We start from the raw sequence: 19,027 nt of genomic DNA, 5'->3' as shown, positions 1-19,027 counted from the left end.
TTTTCTGAAAAAAAAGCCTTACTAAACATTTTTTAAAGAAAAAGCCTTACTATCTATGGTCATTTTTTAACAAATAAAAGCTCTACTATACATGGCCTTTAAAGAAAAGAAACCCTAACTATTCATTGTCCTTTTTATCCAGAAAAAAAGCCCAAATATACAGTGTTTTTTTAAAGAAAAAAAGTCTTAGTGTACATGGTCATTTTTAAAGAAAAACAAGTCTTACTGTACATGGTCTGGAAATGGACAGAGTGTTGAGTCGGCATGGTTCCACAGTTCCTATATTTTCCTTCAGAGGTTCTGACAGATCCCATGTTAGAGATGATTCTAGACACTGACCTGCTTTTGGACCCAATGAAGCTCAGTTGCAGTCTTCAGTACAACGCACGATTTCCGGCACTAAGAAGTGACTGGGCATCTGAGAACTAGGACCTGGTCAAAACAGAGACCCGGTGCCCCAACTTGGCCTATGGAAAGGAGGACTATTTAAGAGTGATAAGGACATGCTTAGAAAAGATAAGGCACAGGTTAAAAGAAGAGGTCTTTGTGCTCCAATTTATCGTCTCACAATCAACAAACTCCCTTTCCATTATTTTTAAGGAAAAAAAGTATTTACTTACCTTTGACTGTAACACTGTTCAACACAATTAGATTTTTTTGAAAAGTCTTTAGTAAAAAAAGAAGGAAATAAAACATGATTGCAAAAATGTACGTATAATTAGAGGGTTTGTTGCCGTAGTCTGAATTTCATACAAAGAATGGTAAAGAAAAAAAAGTCACCTGAAAAAAACTGCAAACATTAAGTCCACAAAACGATCTTATTACTAGTTATTTGGGGATCTTTATGGACCATGATGCAAGTATTCATAAATTATTTACTGGTAATGAATGATAGGAGCAACATGAAATCAACTATGTGAACTACATTTGTTGAAATCGTACAGATTCATAAACTAACATAATGAATACTGTAACATTAAAAAAATGGGTACAGTTGATAAATGTAAAACTACTTGCACCACAAAGTACTGGAATATTCAAATTTGGTTATGTGTATACAGTCCACGGCCACGCCCACTTGATGAAAATACAGGTTTACCATCAGGGTGAGTAAAGTAGAAATCCAGAGAAGATGCTGTCGTCCTCACTGCTGGCGTACACGCCATTCCAGTCTCGCAGGGTCTCCATCCACACCCGATCGCCGGCCGCCAAACGCAACAGCACCATGGCGGACGCCTGGTCGATGTCCTGGCCGTGGAGCGCGTCGCGCGTCCTCACCCGCCGCGAGCCGTTCACCACCAGCGTGGCGCGCAGGGGTTGATTTCGCACGGTGATGTGATAGGAGAAGACGTAGACGCCAGCGTAGACGCACACGAAGCTGCCGCCGCTCACGTTGAAGTGGTTCTCGTCGTTGTAGAACACCTTGTCGAAGCGAACGGGGAATCCCGACGGCGGGAAGGATTTTTTCGGCGAGATGCCCACGCTGAAGGCCGAGCGTTTGGCGGGGAAGCCGGATCCCTTGGCTCCTTTAAACCCACGCATCCCCCTTTCGCCTCGCATCCCGTGGTATCCTCTATCCCCCTTTGGGCCCTGCACCCCTCGGACGCCTTGCGGCCCCTGCGCACCGCTCACGCCATTTTCCCCCTGCGCCCCGGGTGGTCCAGGATCCCCACGGATACCGACGGGCCCCGAAGCCCCGTGTTTGCCGTTGATTCCGGGGATTCCCATGGCTCCGGGGATTCCCGGTGCTCCGGTGTCTCCGCGATCGCCCTTTGGGCCCCTCTCCCCGTAGGTCCCGCACTCCCCCTTATCGCCTTTATCTCCTTTAGGGCCAAGATTGACTCCGGGGGGTCCGAGTGGCCCCGCTTTTCCCGGTTCTCCTTTGTCACCTGAGATCCCACTGGGTCCGGGTTCGCCTTTCTGCCCTCCATCACCTTGAATGCCTGGCATGCCTACCTCACCTTTCTCACCTTTCGGTCCAACATCACCTGTAAAGAAAAAGGGTAATTGTTCTTTATTTTAAATCATTGGATGTATAGCTGTGTTTTTATGTGCATGTGTTTGTGTGCTAATGTTAGCTTCTTCCTTACTGTACTACTGCACCAATAAAACATGTTTTTGCATGCTTTTTATTCATTTAATTACATACCTGTCAACCTCTGCCGATAAATGCCCTTATAAATGATTATGATTCCCCTTACAAACCCCCAAAAAACCTTACAAACACCGTACGAGTCGTACGGTGTTTGTAAGGTTTTTTGGGGGTTTGTAAGGGGAATCATAATCATTTATAAGGGCAGTTATCGGCAGAGGTTGACAGGTATGTAATTACATCAATAAATATGTTTCTTATAATGTTCTTTTATTTTTGTCTGTTTCTCGCATCTTTCATACAAAATTGGGACACTGATCATTTTTAATGGGTTGATTGGTAGTTTTTTGAGAACCGTGGAACGAATCACGGAATTTACATATAAAGTGCTGCTCTACTTACGAAATATTCAAGTTACAAAAAAAGTTCTGGAACCAATTAATTTCGTAAGTAGAGGTACGACTGTACTATATTAGATTATTGTGTATATTATATCTTCACATTCGTTTTCATATTTGGTTCTTCGACTGTCTGCAGTTTGTTTTTAGATTTTGGTAACACAAATAGATCCATTTTTAAATGTTGCATCAATACGGTGCTGGGTCTCTTTCAACTTCCTCAATTTTTCTTTTGTTACATTCCACTGCTAATGACCAATGGACACTCAACACAAGCAGACAATTGACATTTGAACCTCACAGCTGTGTCACGTGTTCATTAAACTCGTTAGAGATGACATATGGAGGCCACACTTAAACATAAGCTTTCACACATTCAGAACTTTCCGATTGGTATTTGCATCCAGTCGTAATAATGAAGAATATTTTTTTAAATTCTGTACCTTTCTGCCCTGGTTTGCCCATAACACCAGGATATCCACCAGGACCCGTGTAGCCCCTTTCACCCTTTTCCCCTAGTAAACACAAAAATAAAGGAATTTTAAATTCGACACCATCAATATACAAAGCAGAAGTCGGTAGAAATTTGACATCGGAGCAACCAAACTCACGGTCCTTGCTATTTCCTTTGTAATTTTAGTCGCCAATTTCATTTGTAATTATATGCAGTGATTTGTCTGCTAAACTTACCCTGCTTTTTCATACATTTTTTTTTTAAAATCCGACTATGATCCACTATCCGACTATCCAGACCAGGAACAAGAAATTCTGTCAATATGCAGCATGCACCAGCTGCTCACATACCTGTCAACCTTGGGTAACCGCTCCCTTTATTAATGATTGCCATTCCCCTTATCAAGCGAAAAAAAACGTACGAATGCAACAATGCTGACACGCTACATGTACATATATTTATATAGTGAAAAGGCATGTGTGAAACGAGAATGCGTGTGCGCATATCATGCTTAAAGCATGAGAATATTAGCAGTCGACGATGACGTTTTCGTCCACTACCACTGACCGAGACGATCCAGACCAGAGCCGAAATGGTTAAAATGAGATCGGTTTTCCAAAAAACGTATACTTGTTGTTATATGGCATACACAACCGAAATGATGAAAAAACCTATAAAATACGTGAAAAGCATATCAGTTGACAGGTATGTGCTCATGCTAGCTTTGAGAAGTCATAACGGACTCTTTCATACCTTTGTCTCCTTTGACCCCCCTCAAACCACTTGCACCTTTTGGTCCAGGTGAGCCAAATGACCCGGTAAAGCCTCTTTCCCCCGTTGGCCCTTGAAACATAATGTAAAAAAATTCAAAAACCCAATTAACAGTCAAGTGTTTCTAATGAGGAGAACCGGTTTCTTTGTACCTTCCGGGCCAGCGTCTCCCTTTGGCCCTTGGGGGCCTCGCTCAGGTGGGCAGCATTCGCAAAAGTTAAAATAACACTCGTTGTAATCCAGGGTGTAGTTGTCGGGACCTGGATTGGGGGTCTCTGTGTGGTCCTGAGAAAAAGCGAGACTCGGCAGGGGGTGAAGTTCGGCCGGGTTATTCCCCGTCTTGGGCTTCGGGGTGCCGGGGATCCCCAGGTTGTGTGCCGTGACCTGAGGAAGAGGCTTCTTGCTGTAGTAATACTTGGGGCTGGGGGGTGGTCTTGGCATTTGCGGTCAACGTTACCGTGAAGACGGACAGAAGAATCAACTGACAGGTGAAGCTCATGTTTGCTTGGGATCTGAGAATGGAGGACCATCTGGATAACTGAAGAGTCAACGGCAATCAACCCGTCTTTGATTCTCTTCGCTGCGAGGCATCCAGAATTGCTCTCTGAACGGCATCTAAGATGGAAAACGACAGGGAAATAAAATCACAAAGTTTTCAAGATGAGAAGAAACTCACCCGGTTATGCGTTTTGTTCATTAAGCTTCTGGAATGGTTGTTGAAAGATTCCCCCCCGGGAGCCAGGTCCATCTGATCCCAGCAAGAAGAGTGCAAGCCCACCAATGAGGGTGTCTGGCGGAAGAACAAGGGGTGGTCCTGAAATCCAACAAGGGTAGCTAGCGCCTGGATCGGAACCACTATGTTGTGGTCTCCTTTTCTGAGCAGAAAGGTGCTTTTGTGACACTGGATACAAGCGGCCACCAGGAGCACTACCTTCACCGCAAGCTGGGCGCAGAGCAAAGACCCTCGGTGGATGGGTCACCTGATATGAGGGGTGGGCTTTCTTCCAATGGACAAGCAACTTGCAAACTCCCAAGGTGGGACAAAGCAAAGTAAAGAAGGTTTGGGGACACGAGCCAAGCCATTAAAGCTCATTTGGGAGGCTGTCAAGTCCAGTGCGTTCATTTCTTACTGTTTGTCCTCATAAAAGTTTTTGGTGGGATGAAAACATGTGTTATATTCAAAACAGCAGAGATTCATTTCTGCCTATTCGTGTGGAATGTAGGTTCTAGTCTGTAGTATTGTATTTTAATGTATTTTATGGCCATTATACGGGATTGAAGTAGGGTGATATACGCATTGTGACATAAGATTGCGAGGATAACGTGGCTTTTCGTCATGATCCGTGGGCACGCTTGGCTTGGCAGAGACCCCACACCCTGAGAGGGATCCATGACAGAAGGAAGGAAGTGAATGGAGTTTGGGGAAACAGAAGACTATGGCAGCAAAGCGTGTAAAAAGGAGATGATTGTGTCTGATTTTTTTCTTTTTTCCAAGCAGCACTGCCCTCATTCCAAGGCCAAACTAACTGATATAATTTCCTTCTTTTCCCTAGCCATTTTCTAATACTGAATATTCATTTCTTCAATATGCATAAAAATCTCGACATGGAACACAAAACTGTAACACGCATATGCTAACCACAGACCTCACAGTTAAGGATTAAATGTGCAACATGAACTGTCATTTAAAAATGCCTGTTTACATTAAGGGACAGAATTCTTAATCTTCTTGGTGAAACACAACACTGCTTGACAACAAAAGCACACTTCTTTGTATTTAACAGCCTGCCTAATAAAAGCCTTTTAAAATGGTTGGCTTGTGGCTTATGTATTTGTTTGCCGTGTATGTGTGTGGTCATATTCATAATTAAAGCCTTTTCTAGCTTCCCTTGTAAAATGAAGCCACTAATTGTACAAGTGTCACATATCCACAGTGTATTAGTTAGTACTTTGGAAGTTGCCAGGAGTTCCACTGCCTTCTGCCCACCTCACAGTTGTTGTTATCAACCATGGAAGGCGTCAAGCGAATGCAAAACACAACGCTCCATTCATCATGGAGATGACCTTTGACCTATATCACGTGTAAACATAAAACATGGGACTCCTTCAAAAAGGATTGTAATCTTTTGACAAGTTTGGTGGATCGTGAAGCGTGGTCGGAACCAAACGCAGGGAAGCAGGCAAAGACGGGGAGGAGGGGGCGCTAACAAAAACTTTAATAAACGTAGCAAGGTTCTTCAGAAATTATAATAAAGACTTTGAAATTAAATAACAGAATCAAACCTGACAGGGAGGACGTGGGGAAACGAGCATGACGAACGATCCGACCAGGATTCACAAACACACAGGGTTTAGATAGACAGACATGGCTTGATGTGACAATTACAAACACCTGGGTCACGCAAGAGGAGGCAAGCAGGAGGTTCACCGGGGATGGGGAAACCACAGGTGAAGTCAACGGGGGAAAAACAATACAAACCATCCCTTACATTTTAGGATTGTATTCAACTATAAGCTGCTTCCTACAAATTTGATAAGAAAAAGGTATTCACGTATAAACCGCAGGTATACACTCACATTTGATTAGTCTGGCGAATACTAGCAAATGTTTGGTTAAAGAGAGGCACCAAACCTAACCAGACCACAATGCTACAAGATGAACACTTCACGTCTTGAAATATAATGTCATATATTTTAAATGATCGACTATGATTTTATATTTTAATATATGAAACCTTTGCCATGTAAAAATCAATATCAAATAAAATTAACATTAATAATTAAGAATGGAAAGGGTAAAGTTAAATACTGAAAACGCGACACAAATTACATCACAAATGATCATTAAAAAAAAAATAATGGGAAAATAATTTAGTTTCAAAGTTATTAAAAAAGGACCAAAAATAATAAACATATAAAAACACTTTCAAAAATGATATTAAAATGTCATTGCAAATTCAAAAGGAAAATCAAAAATAATCATTGAATTAAAATACCAGAATAAGTAAAAATAAAAAATAAACCTTAGACATTGATAAAGTATTCTATCCTAAATGTTCTCCACGTGTCTATTTGGCTATGATGACATGAAAAGGGGGGGACTTAGAATTTGACAAGCTAATAAATATACCATAATTCTTTTAGTAAACCATAATTGGAAGTCATTTGATGTTTTTGCCGTGGTCCACGTGCAGACAACGCAGTGGGGTATAGAAAGTGGGGTCTTGGGGGCTTTTCGCCATCGATAAGGCAGAGCAGGTTGGGTGACTTGCTCTTTGATTTGTGTGAATCTACGCTTTTGTTTCAGCAACCTTCTCCTTTCTCAAAGCCCTGCTGAGTGTTGCCTAGTTACTGCACATGGGCCACACAGTCTCTGCTTTTTCATGGCTTTATTTATGACTTGATAACACAAACTGAACAAAAAAAGATTAATGATGCGTAACAAAGCATTGTGAAAGCACGTGAAATTGGAGCAAAGCATAGGGTGTGATTTGATTGGTGGCCGCGAGAGAACATAAATAGTAAAAAAAAAAGTAAAAAGAACTACAGTGCGGTAATTGACATTGAAACCAGTCAAGCATTTACCAGTATAGTATATAAATATAGAACTTTGTATAAATAACATGTCGTCAACAAGCCCTTCAACCCCGAAAGCACGAAAAAATGAAGCCTGTAAAAAGTGAAATAGAATGTCATCATATGAGTCTCACTGTGGCCTGTGATTGGCTGCTCAGTAAGCCCCAGATCGAGTCCATTTTATCAAGGGTGTGTTGTATCAATATTTGCAGGTGCTCAGCAGGAAACGCACCTTACTTGCATACCGGCAGTTTAAACACGAAATGGATTGAGCCACGCGTCAGTAGTTCATCATAACGGTGAACTTTTCTCCGCATATCCGAATGCAAACATTACACATCGTAATTTGAAACCTTACAGCATGCGGAACTTTTTGGTCGTTGTGAAGCATTTACAGAGATTTTTTAGTTTTTTATCTTTGCAAGTGAGTGAGCTCATTTGCGGCCATGAATGACACTAGACGTCCACACCATTTGAAATGGGATCTGCCAGTCGTCCCAGTTTAAAGCCAATGAGTTAAATATATTTAAATGGAGTGTTAGTTGTATTACTTTAAATGAATATCAGTGCCTATTTTTTGCATCACTTCTGTTTTCTTTTTTTGTCTTTAGTTTTTAAAGTAGATTTTCTGAAGTTATTTCTCTCATGTAGGGAATAAAACATTTTTCAAGATGAGATGAATCATTAAACATGTCAACATGTAGTCAAAAGTGGAATCTTTTTAGATTCAACACCACAGAGGTAAAAAAAAAAATTGGATGATAAATGTATTGTTGCCAAGTAACTTTAAAATTCATTCACTGCTATTGACGGCGATGATTTAAAATTGAAAACGACTCTGATACGAACACAGCAAAGTGCATTTGTCAGATGACAAAGTATCAGGACATACGTATAAATAAGTCACCGCACTTCAATTTACCCGAGACACTGTTGACGTGACTTTAAGAGTGCTCCTATTTTGGTTAGCAACAAAACTCAAAAAGAGCAATTGAGCTAATGACCATTTTCCACTTTTCTTTTGTGTATTTTTCTGGAAGACCACCAGGCTCCATAAAAATAACCACCCTCCATCTGTGAATGGTGGTGTTGGTCTCGAGTGGAAGGAATAAAGATTTGGATTGCGAGGAACATGAAACGGATCCCCCTCATGCCAAACACATTGGCGCTTACACAAGGTGTGTTTTGGTGAGACACACACTCCCCCCCCCAAAAAATGAAAGAAGACAAACATTAGTTGACGGCGTGGGCGTGAAAGCATTTCGGCTCCAACGTGTAATCTTCATCTTGATCGGTTTGGTGTTTAGACAGTTTCAATTTCAGTTTAGAAACGCCTTGATTGCATTCCAATGGTCAATAAAAGGGAGTCATTGTGCTGAGAGTGGCAACAGTGCAAATGTAGCTCAACTTTCTATGTCGCTTGATGCGTTCCATTTGTCTCCAACGCTCTGAGACGTGATTAATCAATCAATTCGACGCAATCGAGATCATTCTTAATCATTGGATGCTCCTCTCTGTAAAGGGAACGTAGTGTCCAGAGGGGATTTGGACCCCCTACGGCACTCTGCGGCCAAGCGCCGAAGAAGAACTCCAGTGCTAGGCGCACGTGGATGGGCACGAAGACATAGGAGGTGTAGATTACCATGGCGATGGCCGACAGCAGGACCCAATTGAAGAGGGACTTCTCCCACGGCTCCAGTACATAGATGCCGGTGACCAGAAGGTACCGGTAGTAGAGCCAAGCTAGGTACTCCCTCAAGTTCTTGAAATTCATCCTGCAGGATATATGAGAGTATCATTATATTTTTAATAGCCTTCATAAATTGAAAAATCCTTGGGGTAAAGAAAGGTCATTTAACACCAATCCCAGTGGGTTTTTAATAATATAATACATATAGTATTTAATAATATAGACAATTCTTGGTTAACTAACGAAAGGGAGCTCAACCTAGTAGCATTTATGTCACGCATTGAATGAGGTAGGAGCATATTGGCAGGGAACATAACAATACTCATAGATAAATGTATATATTGTTTATCATCCACACACAAAATATATTAATGAAGCCTAAGGAGTCACGATCTCTAGTTTTGGAGAAAAAAAAAAGTTATATTGTGTGTGTTTTAAGTTGGGACTGCAATGGATTAATGACATTTCCACTCAATTCAATAGGTTAAGATTTGTGCATGGTTAAGGAATGAATGATCTTAACCCTTCAATGTTTATTATTTTTGTATTTCACAGTGGTGAGTTTTGAGTAGAACATTTTTAATATGAAATGAGGAAATGACAGGATGAGAAGCACAAAATTTTGACTGCATTGGTTACAACAGAGATAAGGAGTGTATGTATTTGTGTGAGTTTAAACACTGAATACATTAAACTCAAAATGGGTGTGCATATATATATATACATATATATTAAAAATATATATGTATATATATAAAATGAGGGTATTTTTCCAAATACTACAGGTTCAATAATAGTACCATGATAGTGTTTTTGTACTTGATTTTAACAGCTACCAAACAAGCTAATTTTTTACATTATGTAAATGTAACATCTATAATATCACCCTATTTAATGCCGTCTTTCAAAAGTGCTTGCAATAGCAGGTCCTGTTTATTTGCACGGCAGTGCAGCCATCACGTCCACACATTCTACAATTAACTGTCACCTAATTTGACCTCTCAATTAAAAAACAAAAAAGCAGATTTCAAATTTTATATTTTTTATATGGATATGATAACATTTCTCAAAGCATGATCCAACTTAGAAACTGACCTTTAAAGCAGCGAAGTGTCTTGGTCCTGCTTGTTTATTTCTAAGCGCTGGCGGCCCGTTTGTTTCACCGCTGCTGCCTTTGCGCGTTGCGCCAGGAGTAAAAAAGCTGCCTCACCAGTTTGTGTCAAGCTATATGTAGTAAGACTGTGCAGATGATGACACCACACCCACTGGCGGTGGTTTTGCTCCAGCGACGCGGCCGCGGTCGCTCACCTGGCTAACAGGTGGACAGGCGCAAGTCAAACATATATAGTGGAGTTTTGGGGGGGATTTGAACGCACCTGGAAACTTTGGGGTGCTGCAATCTTTCACCATGCTGCTGTAGCCACTCAGATGCTGAGGATGAGGATGCTGATGCACTGCAACTTCCAATTCGTCTAACCTGTTAAAAACCTAGCATCCCATTTGAGATTGCATAACCAGTCATTGATTCGATAAATGTGGAATAAAAAATAAAAAATACAATCAGACTTAGGCTTGTCATCATCATTGACTAGACAAAAGCCTAATTGTATTAGAATGTTGCATTTTAGTTGCAAAAAAATCTTACCTGATCATTGACGGTAATGTCACATCTATTTGAACAGTTACTGTATGTCTAGCTCTGACAATGGGAAAATCTTTTTTCATAAAGTAAAAAGAGACAAAATATGAATAGTGAAGATAGATGGAAATAAAACCTAATATTTCACTTTCAATATTACCATTGACCTCTCATATCTAACATTGCATCCTGAAGGAAGCATCGTACGCCTTTTCTTCGCTTTACTGCAAGAGAACAATGAGAAAACAGTTGGGAAATCTTGCCTCTCCATCTTTACACTTGGATGACCATCTCAGTTCCTTCACTTAATAACAACATGCATTATTGACATGTAAACACAGGAAGCGCCAAAACGGCCAATCACGCCTGGGTTCACACTGCTTTGTTTTGGACGCGGGGATGGGCTTGTCTTGTCTTTTCGCAAATAGCGGAAAGGAAGCTATTTACCACAGCATGAATAATCATTTTCTTGTAACATCTACTTTCATGTAAAGCCAGAATTTGCACCCTGATTGCGAGATAAAAGACTCAACTAATGCGCAGCCTGTGCAGTTGACACAGGCACATTCCACCTGTATATTGACTGTAAACTGAAAATAAGAGCATGTCGAGTTGAGTGGGAGCATGTTTGTATTGAAAGGTTGCTGGCGGTTAGCAGGGCTCAGTTTTCACACGTGCAAAGATATCTGGGAGAAGTGGGTGATGGAACGTTTACAAAAAAAAATGCAGATCCTGGTTAAGACATTGTTAGAATTACCCTCGTCCCCACCCATGCGATTCGGTCTATTCACTTTCCCAAGATCAGATGTCAGCTCAGGTTTTGGCCAACAGGACTGTGGAACTCCCTTCTTGTCTTTCTCACAATCTTCAACGTAGAGTGTCGCACTCATTAAGAAACACTACTTTTGACTATGGAGACATCCCCGTTATAAAGTGATCAGATATGTGCAACCATGTAAAATAATCTGCATTACACAGCATTTTGATCACATTATTTGTTTTTTTGTTTTTTGAATTGATGGATTAAACCTTGATCTGATTTTAAGAATCAGGAATTGCTTTAATTGTAATTTAGGATATTAGGAAAAATATAGCTTTGGAACAAGGCGATCTGCATGACCTGATCAAATGTTTGCAATTATGTTAATTAGGGGAATCAATGTGTAGAAGATGCTGCTGCTCTATTCCCTTGTCAAAATTAAAACTGAAATGCAGAAAAACTCACGGCGCCACCATGCAAAAATGTGTATGTAAAAACAAGGTCCAAATCCGCCGCTCAGTTAGAGGGAAAAAAGGACCTTAAGAAATGGGAAGAGAAAGACAAAGACAAAAAAAAACACCCAAAGTAGAAATCGTCAAAATAAACCATTCTATGTTATTTACTGTGTACATTTTATTTGTCAATTGACTCTGTTGACAAAATCTAATGGCTCCACAATGGTTATTTGAATGTAAATAGCCACTAATGCAGCATTTGACCACAAATTTGACCTTTGCTCTTATCAGCCAATTGCGCACACTATCATTGCCTTTACAGCAATTGAGCTCTCTCTCACTGTAACTCCTATACACAATATCACATGTTTTTTTTCATGATAATGTTATTACCTCAAACAAACAATCTGTCTGGTTTCAATTTGTGAGTTAAAAATGAGATAGTTTAGCTCAACCCCTGTCGGGATGTTTACTCTATCATGTCGGCACCTTCCCCTCCCGTGGCGTCTGTTAGGTGGAGGTCTTCCAGCATTTCCGCCAGGGAGATAAATGGCGCAGCGTCGTCATCCGTGTCGCTTTCCACTGGCATCTTTGAGGCATCTGAATGAAAGATTTGTAAATTCAGCAGCATTAGTGCACCAACAACAAATGGGCCAATATAATATAAAAGACTCCACCAAATTATGATCCGAAGAAAGAAACTTCAAGGAACATCGAAAGTGACTAGATTCTAAAAATCTTGGGACATCTATTTGATTGGTGACAGTATTGCCAACTTTTGCCTAATCTTGGCAGCGCTAATACATTCTACACTAGTTAATAGCCCTTTATGAGTTCTTTTTCCAATGATATTAAAACCAACACAGACAGTATATAAAAGTTTTTTGCAGCAGCAGACCACCTGCAATGTTTAACTGCTCACCTCTGTAGATGTTAACATTTTTCCTCAGGGCCTCGTCTTCCTCCAGATCCTCCAAGAAATCCTGGTATTGCCTGGAGAGAACAGAGGAAATCACGATTTCCAGCCAACAGAAGGTAAAAAATATCTGATATAGAAGATCCCGTTCTGGAGGGATTTTTATTGTTTTAAAATTCTGAATAGAACATTGGTACCTCTCATCATCGGTATCCACGCCTTCATTGTCTTTGGCCATCTCCTGCAGTTTCCAGTTTCTGCGTCTCACTCTGCGGCTTCGGTCATAGCTCTTCTTGATCAGTACCTTCAATGGTCCAGATAATGTTTTAGTGACTGAATACGCACAATTCTATGTATCGTATCTTTACTGTGTCTCTGCACGAGGGCAATATAAGAAAATATATATTCATACCACGTCCGGTACATGGTGAGGGTTCATCTTATTCAGGAAGTCATCATTGACGTTGGAATTAGCAAAATCAAAACTGTAGGAAACAAAATGGCAGCCTACAGTCACTCTTTTCCTCAAACTGATTAGACGTGTCGTCATTCTTCCAAACTCACCCCATCGCCAGGTCCCCAATGTTGAGCAGGTGTCCCAGAAATGTGCGGCAGTGGTACTGCTGACAAGTGTTCATCTCTGACGTCTTTTGCACCCACACGTCCGCCAAGAGGTGCTGTATCACATGCAAGAATATGAAGTTATTAAGACGTGGCACCCTAGACTAGAGTTGCCAGATGGGTTCGAGTACCACCATCATGGCCATAGTATAGCAGACTTCACAATGGCCTCGTGTATGGGGTACATTTTCAAGAATAGTAAAATTACATTTTTTTTAAAATATATTTTTCATTCACCCTTGAAAATAAACAGTTCTTTAAAATGCAAACACAATAGACTTAAAAAAGAACAGCAGCACCAGGCAACACCACCACTGTGGTATTGATTCTCTCACAACTAGAAGGAGCACTCATTTTTTAAAATAGAGGATAAGCGGCACGGAAAATTAATGAATGAAAAAATCTGACTGCTTATTTCAATTGTTTCCTGTGGGAGAGCAGATAATACATTTCAAACAAACACTTTGTAGAATGTTCAAAGCTAATACAAATGTACAAGCTCTTGCTTTCTTTGGTTCAATTAGCAAAGACAGGAACATCAATAATAATAGCAGTAATAATTCTAAAGGCACCTGTGTTTCAGCAAACTTCATTATTCCCTGTGCAATCAACACAATACTATCATGCTGATTCAGGAATAATGAAATGGCTGAATATTGATTTAGCTTCAAAGACAATAGCAATGCCACCTCACAATCCATCATAATGTACTCTGTTGAGCACAAACAAACATTAAGGCTCACCTTATTGGACCTCATACCAGCTCCAGCAGACAACTTCTGGTCTCTGATGATGTCAATATCCATAACAATAAACTCCTCCAGTTGCCGTGGGTTGCAGAGGCTGTTGAAGGGATAGCGCCAGTATGTGCTCCCATCAACCTCGGCAACTGTGAGTTAAAGATGATTTATTATATAATAAAAGCATAATCACGGGGCATGAGTGCAAAACCGACGGGGCAGCAAAGTTCCAGTTATGTGGCTGACTCTTTTTCTTTCAGACAACACATAGAAGAAATAAAGTCTTGAAGTATTGTGTTTCTCTCCTAAACTATTATCCTTCCCAGACAGCACTACAATGGGAATTTGAAGCAATTACAATAGAGATGAAGGTCAATAAAAGCATATCTATGGGGACGAAATATTTAAATCTGTGGTTAATTATCAGGAAAAACACATCCCATCCACATAGGCCACTTCTGTCAAGAGTAATTCATAATGTGCCTGCGCCTGTCAAAATGTCCAAATTCTGCTGAGGGACACGCCAGATTACACTGGAAAAAGAAGACCCCTAATTGCCACCATACTTCCACTGATTAAGAAGCGCACCCCGTGAGCCGACTTGCGGCTAATGAGCGATGACGGGGTGCATAACAAATGTTTGTCTTCAGATTCCTGCTGTTGCGTTTTCCACTGTCATGACTGCAACTGCGTAAAAGATGGCAACGTGGATGCCCGGAGAGGATTTGTGGCCAGCAAATTGATTGACTCATCTGAGCAAGTATCTGGTTCACTAATAAACGGGGTGGACAAAAATAGTGGACTTACTCTGCAGAGTATTTGGATCCATGAGGTGGATTGTGCTGGTGACACGGACACACACGCACACTTGACCCATGTTCCCTAGGCTCTGTGCCAGCCGTGGCGACAAGCACACAACGTTATCCTGCCAACCGGAGAAAAGAATGGGTCAAAGTGAGGACTGTCAAATTGTATAGTTGAAAAGAGCTGTATGTTATAGTGCTCGAAAAAAAAAGATGACAAGTTACAGTCACCTGGTATCGCAACCGATTCAAAATATGGCTTTCACGTTCAACCTTGGCCGCCTGTTCGCATGACAGTTTACATACCTTGCAAACAGGTACTATTTCCATAGAGTATGTTGTCTTGTAGTTGTACGTGTTTGAGTGGATGTCATGAGAGATGAGCCTCTGGGACAACTTTGACCTTAAAATTTGTGGAAAACAAAATAGATTTATAATTAGAGACAGTTTATAGACATGGGGTATTTTTCTTGCAGTTTTGTACTAAACAACTGAAATTCTCAATTGGATTTAAGTCAGGAGACTGCCTTGGCCAACAGCAAAAATTACATCTATTTGGCAAAAAAGGAATGATTTAGTTGCTTCCCCACCAATGCTTTGGGTTATATTTTCCATCTGCATTATCAAGCAACATTAATTAAAATCCCCCAAAATGTGGCGATAATATTGTAATACAGCTATACAGATATACCAAGAAAATCCTACAAAACACATCTGATTTGGTCATAAATACCCTGAGAATAAAGAAGTCAAAGCATATTCATTTACTTAATGGTTGAGTAAATCTGACCTACTACGACTACACCTCAAAATCTTCTATTTCCAGTCTACAGCCAGAAAACTACTTTAGCCTTCTGTAAATGAGTGAAATGTTTCCCCATCACAGGGGCCCTTGTTTGGTTCCGTTGCTCACCGGCAGGGCACAGTGCACTGGAGGAAGTCAACCATCTTTTGAGCGTGCTGCTTGGACGCGTAGTAGAAATCAATACCCTCTGAAACAAAACAAAGCAAATATACATCAAACTCAATACTAGCCAATGCGCTGGTGCAGAGTCCATGTGCTATGCAACAAAGAAACACTGGAGAAGACAGGAGAAAGTGAAGCTGGCAATCGGAACAAATACATTGATTTGTTAATAAACTGGCTTTGAAATGAGGGTTACCAAATAAAAATACATACCTTTCAAAAGAAAAATAAGTGAAAAAGACGTACCATGAATTTCTTTGATGTTGAGGGTATTCTGGTGGAGCTTGTGTTTGAGGATTAACTGCTCCAAATAGTAGAATGTCTTTTTGTGAGAAGTCTGTTATAAGAAATAAAAATACAGGTACAAGTGGAGCTGTTAAAACATTTGTAAATGCTGGAAAAGCAATTTATTATAATATTCTATTGGAAACATGAACATGTTCACTTTTTTAGTGTCCATTCACCTCACTCATTAAAGTCTCTCGAGTATTAAGGTCATTAATCTTAATCATCAATCTGCAGTAACTGCACATACTGTTGAGCTACGGTGCATCCTTGCACCATAATAGGGAGAATTTACTTTTCTAGAGTATATCCCAAAGAGGGTGAAAAGTGCTGTTGACTGGACAATACAACTCTTTTAGTGCCATTGACGACAATAGATGTCCAATAATGTGGCTGTCATCAGAAATTGACACAGGAAATCTAATCTTGGGGCCTCGCCTCAATTACCTTCTGTCTGACTTGAACCACTGCATTCCAGAAATCCTTGGCCTCCACGCGGTGGCAGTCATCACACATTTGAGGCTGAATGACAAATTCCACCACAAAAACCTGCTGTAAGATGGCCCCATTCAACACCTGTGGATGCCAAAAGCTAGTTAACCCACATGCAGCTTTGTAATCATCACTACGAGATCTAAACATGCGCTTTCATGTTCTGATTTCTACACCATTTAATAGGAATTTCATTTTTTATTGTGCCTATAGCGCCTTTATTGAGAAATAAACACGTTTGGTATATTTCCACCTCTCAAAACTCATATAAGGCATGGGGCAGTATTAGTTTCTGACAATAGCATTATCAAAAATAGCACGATATCAAAGTATTGCAACTCTAAAATGCATTATTTTTATATATTTAGTTAAATAAATGGTCGACCTTTTTTCCCTCAATAAAAAAATGCTTTACTTTAAACTAAACAAAAATAAGCTGTAAATAAGACAAAAAAATTAATAGCTGTGTCCGCAAACACTTAACTACGTGCAACATAGGCACCTAGAATTTCGCAATAAACAATCAGCCCTGACACACACAAAAAAAATCAGAACTGGCTCATAAAAAACATGGTCAAACCTCACTTGGCTATTTGGAAAAATAAATAAAAACCTCCATATTAATTTTGTGGATGGTTGAGCTTAAAATCATTACCTCCTTCTGTATGGTGAGTTTTATCTTAATCCTTTTGGAGTGAGGCTCTGTCCACAGAAAGCCAGCATCAATAAGACGGACCTACAAAAAGAATGCATGAAATAGTAGCACCCCTTACACAGCTTCTGGAAATCTCATCGGACAACAGTAGGAAAAAAAACATACTTTAGTCATAGAGCACTTGATTTTCTTCAGACAAAGTGCAAGCAGCTCTCTGGACTCTAGCGCACACTGCATCCATGTGGCTGGAGGCTGCAAGTACCTAAAAAAATAAGACTGATTAAACACAAGGATATTGTTTCTAGGTCACAATTTACAGTATGAAATTATGATTTAAAAAAAAAAAGCATCAAACAAACCGTTCACATTGCTTGCAGAAATGCACCGTGACTTGTTTGGGAATTCCTTCCGAGATGTCAACCTGAGTGCGTAGACAAGCCACGCACATGTTGGCTGGGTTGGGAGGTATTGGGATGCCACAAGTGCAGCACAGGCTAGGGAAAGTAGTGTATGAATAAAAATTAAAGCAAATTGCATCGACCGATATCTATAATGGCTTACAACTTTCTAGTGAAAAAAAATTCTCATGGCTTCTGGAAACCAAAGGGCATGGCTGCAACCATTTAAAAATGTACTTCTTTCAACCATCATCTGTGAATACATAAGGAAGTTGTGCACTTTGTGTAACGTAATTAATTTGGATGGTAAAAGGATATAATAATGATAAAGGGGGAGTGGCTTGTTTGGAATAACACCATTGTTATTTCCTTTTTTTTCCATTCGTAAAGCTATTTTAAAATTGAAAATGTTGGGGAAAGGATAACTCCACCAATTATGGAGGGTAGTTTTGCAACAACAGAAAACAGCAGGTACATTACTTACATTTTTCCCTGTGTGCTTGTAGCGGCAGACTGAATGTACTCCATCCTGAAAAAACCTGATGGGGAAGAAGCCAAAGTTATTTTGTTGTTGTTAGGACTTTCAACTCATCCCATCAGTGGTCGTCACGGACATTTTTTTAAAGACGAATGCTTGAACAATAAATTGAATAGCATATTCGTGAATGTGTAGATAGTACGTATTTGTCAAAAAAATTAATGCAACGCATTGGTCCTTCGAAGTGTCAAACACTTAGCATTAGCATTCAAACCTATGGTGCTATTACTCGTGAATAAACTGGAAAGACAGCGGTTGGAAACGATAAGACGATTTCTAAAAGACACTTGGAGAGTTGAAACAAACTAAAAATATTTACTGATGGCAGAAAAATGTGACATTCTAAACACACCCTCAGTCCCACGTTTTTCTCGTCGAGTTCCACGGAGAAAGGGTGCGTGACGTCACTCATGAGTTAAAGACCTGCGAGCTGCCTTGTCGTTTGCCTGAGTATAATTAGGCAAACTTTTCAACTCATATTTTGATTTGGAAATGCTCATAGCTTTTTCTGCGGCCTCGCAGCTCTGGGTTCCTGGGTACAAATCCAGGTCGGTCCACCTGTGTGCATGTTCTCCCCGGGCCTACGTGGGTTTTCTCTGGGTACTCGACTTTCCTCCCACATCCCAAAAACATGCATGTAGGCTGATTGGACACTCTAAATTGCCCCTAGGTTTGAGTGTGAGCGTGAATGGGTCTCCCGCCTCTGGCCCGAAGTCAGCTGGGATAGGCTCCAGCACCCTCCGCGACCCCTAGTGAGAACCGAGTGTGAGATTTGCC

The 19,027-nt window shown here is 40.4% G+C and overlaps 3 protein-coding genes across 4 annotated transcripts; all 3 read right to left on the bottom strand.

Annotated features, from left to right (window-relative positions):
• Positions 1–695: 695 nt before the first annotated feature.
• On the bottom strand, positions 696–6,731 carry otol1b (otolin 1b). Its single transcript, XM_077612195.1, is given in 7 exon segments — positions 696–1,988; positions 2,934–3,005; positions 3,698–3,787; positions 3,868–4,135; positions 4,137–4,330; positions 4,392–4,505; positions 5,999–6,731. Coding segments are annotated over 5 exon segments (1,395 nt in total). The 5' UTR covers positions 4,215–4,330; positions 4,392–4,505; positions 5,999–6,731; the 3' UTR covers positions 696–1,101.
• A 1,419-nt stretch (positions 6,732–8,150) lies between these two features.
• sptssb (serine palmitoyltransferase, small subunit B) lies at positions 8,151–11,072 on the bottom strand. The gene is made up of 5 exons (XM_077612196.1): positions 10,781–11,072; positions 10,627–10,696; positions 10,358–10,469; positions 10,077–10,293; positions 8,151–9,066 (listed from the first exon to the last, which is right to left on the bottom strand). The coding sequence occupies exon 5, from the start codon at positions 9,063–9,065 to the stop codon at positions 8,751–8,753; it is 315 nt and encodes a 104-aa protein (XP_077468322.1). The 5' UTR covers position 9,066; positions 10,077–10,293; positions 10,358–10,469; positions 10,627–10,696; positions 10,781–11,072; the 3' UTR covers positions 8,151–8,750.
• A 923-nt stretch (positions 11,073–11,995) lies between these two features.
• nmd3 (NMD3 ribosome export adaptor) lies at positions 11,996–18,691 on the bottom strand. 2 transcript variants are annotated; one of them, XM_077612200.1, is made up of 16 exons: positions 18,603–18,691; positions 18,197–18,251; positions 17,674–17,808; positions 17,480–17,576; positions 17,315–17,395; positions 16,615–16,743; positions 16,129–16,219; positions 15,829–15,907; positions 15,222–15,318; positions 14,920–15,037; positions 14,116–14,261; positions 13,316–13,428; positions 13,164–13,236; positions 12,949–13,055; positions 12,758–12,828; positions 11,996–12,435 (listed from the first exon to the last, which is right to left on the bottom strand). In XM_077612200.1, exons 2-16 carry the CDS (start codon positions 18,238–18,240, stop codon positions 12,305–12,307), a joined length of 1,512 nt encoding a protein of 503 aa, XP_077468326.1. In that variant the 5' UTR covers positions 18,241–18,251; positions 18,603–18,691; the 3' UTR covers positions 11,996–12,304. The 2 variants fall into 2 exon arrangements, with proteins under 2 accessions (XP_077468326.1, XP_077468325.1); XM_077612199.1 differs by having other exon boundaries at positions 18,570–18,633.
• Between the last annotated feature and the right edge of the window lie 336 nt (positions 18,692–19,027).

Source organism: Stigmatopora argus, chromosome 10 (genome assembly GCF_051989625.1).
Source record: "Stigmatopora argus isolate UIUO_Sarg chromosome 10, RoL_Sarg_1.0, whole genome shotgun sequence".
NCBI lineage: Eukaryota > Metazoa > Chordata > Actinopteri > Syngnathiformes > Syngnathidae > Stigmatopora > Stigmatopora argus.
Note: the sequence above shows the minus strand (reverse complement) of the source record. Positions and strands in the feature narration are given on the sequence as shown.

Bases quoted from the DNA above. Each gene is read 5' to 3' on its own strand.
- sptssb (XM_077612196.1), bottom strand. From the start codon at position 9,065: ATGAATTTCAAGAACTTGAGGGAGTACCTAGCTTGGCTCTACTACCGG.
- nmd3 (XM_077612199.1), bottom strand. From the start codon at position 18,591: ATGTCACATTTTTCTGCCATCA. The intron at 16,744-17,314 runs GTAATGATTTTA...TGGCATCCACAG, and splicing joins AACTCACCATACAGAAGGAG to GTGTTGAATGGGGCCATCTT. The intron at 13,237-13,315 runs GTGAGTTTGGAA...TGTTTCCTACAG, and splicing joins ATTGGGGACCTGGCGATGGG to TTTTGATTTTGCTAATTCCA.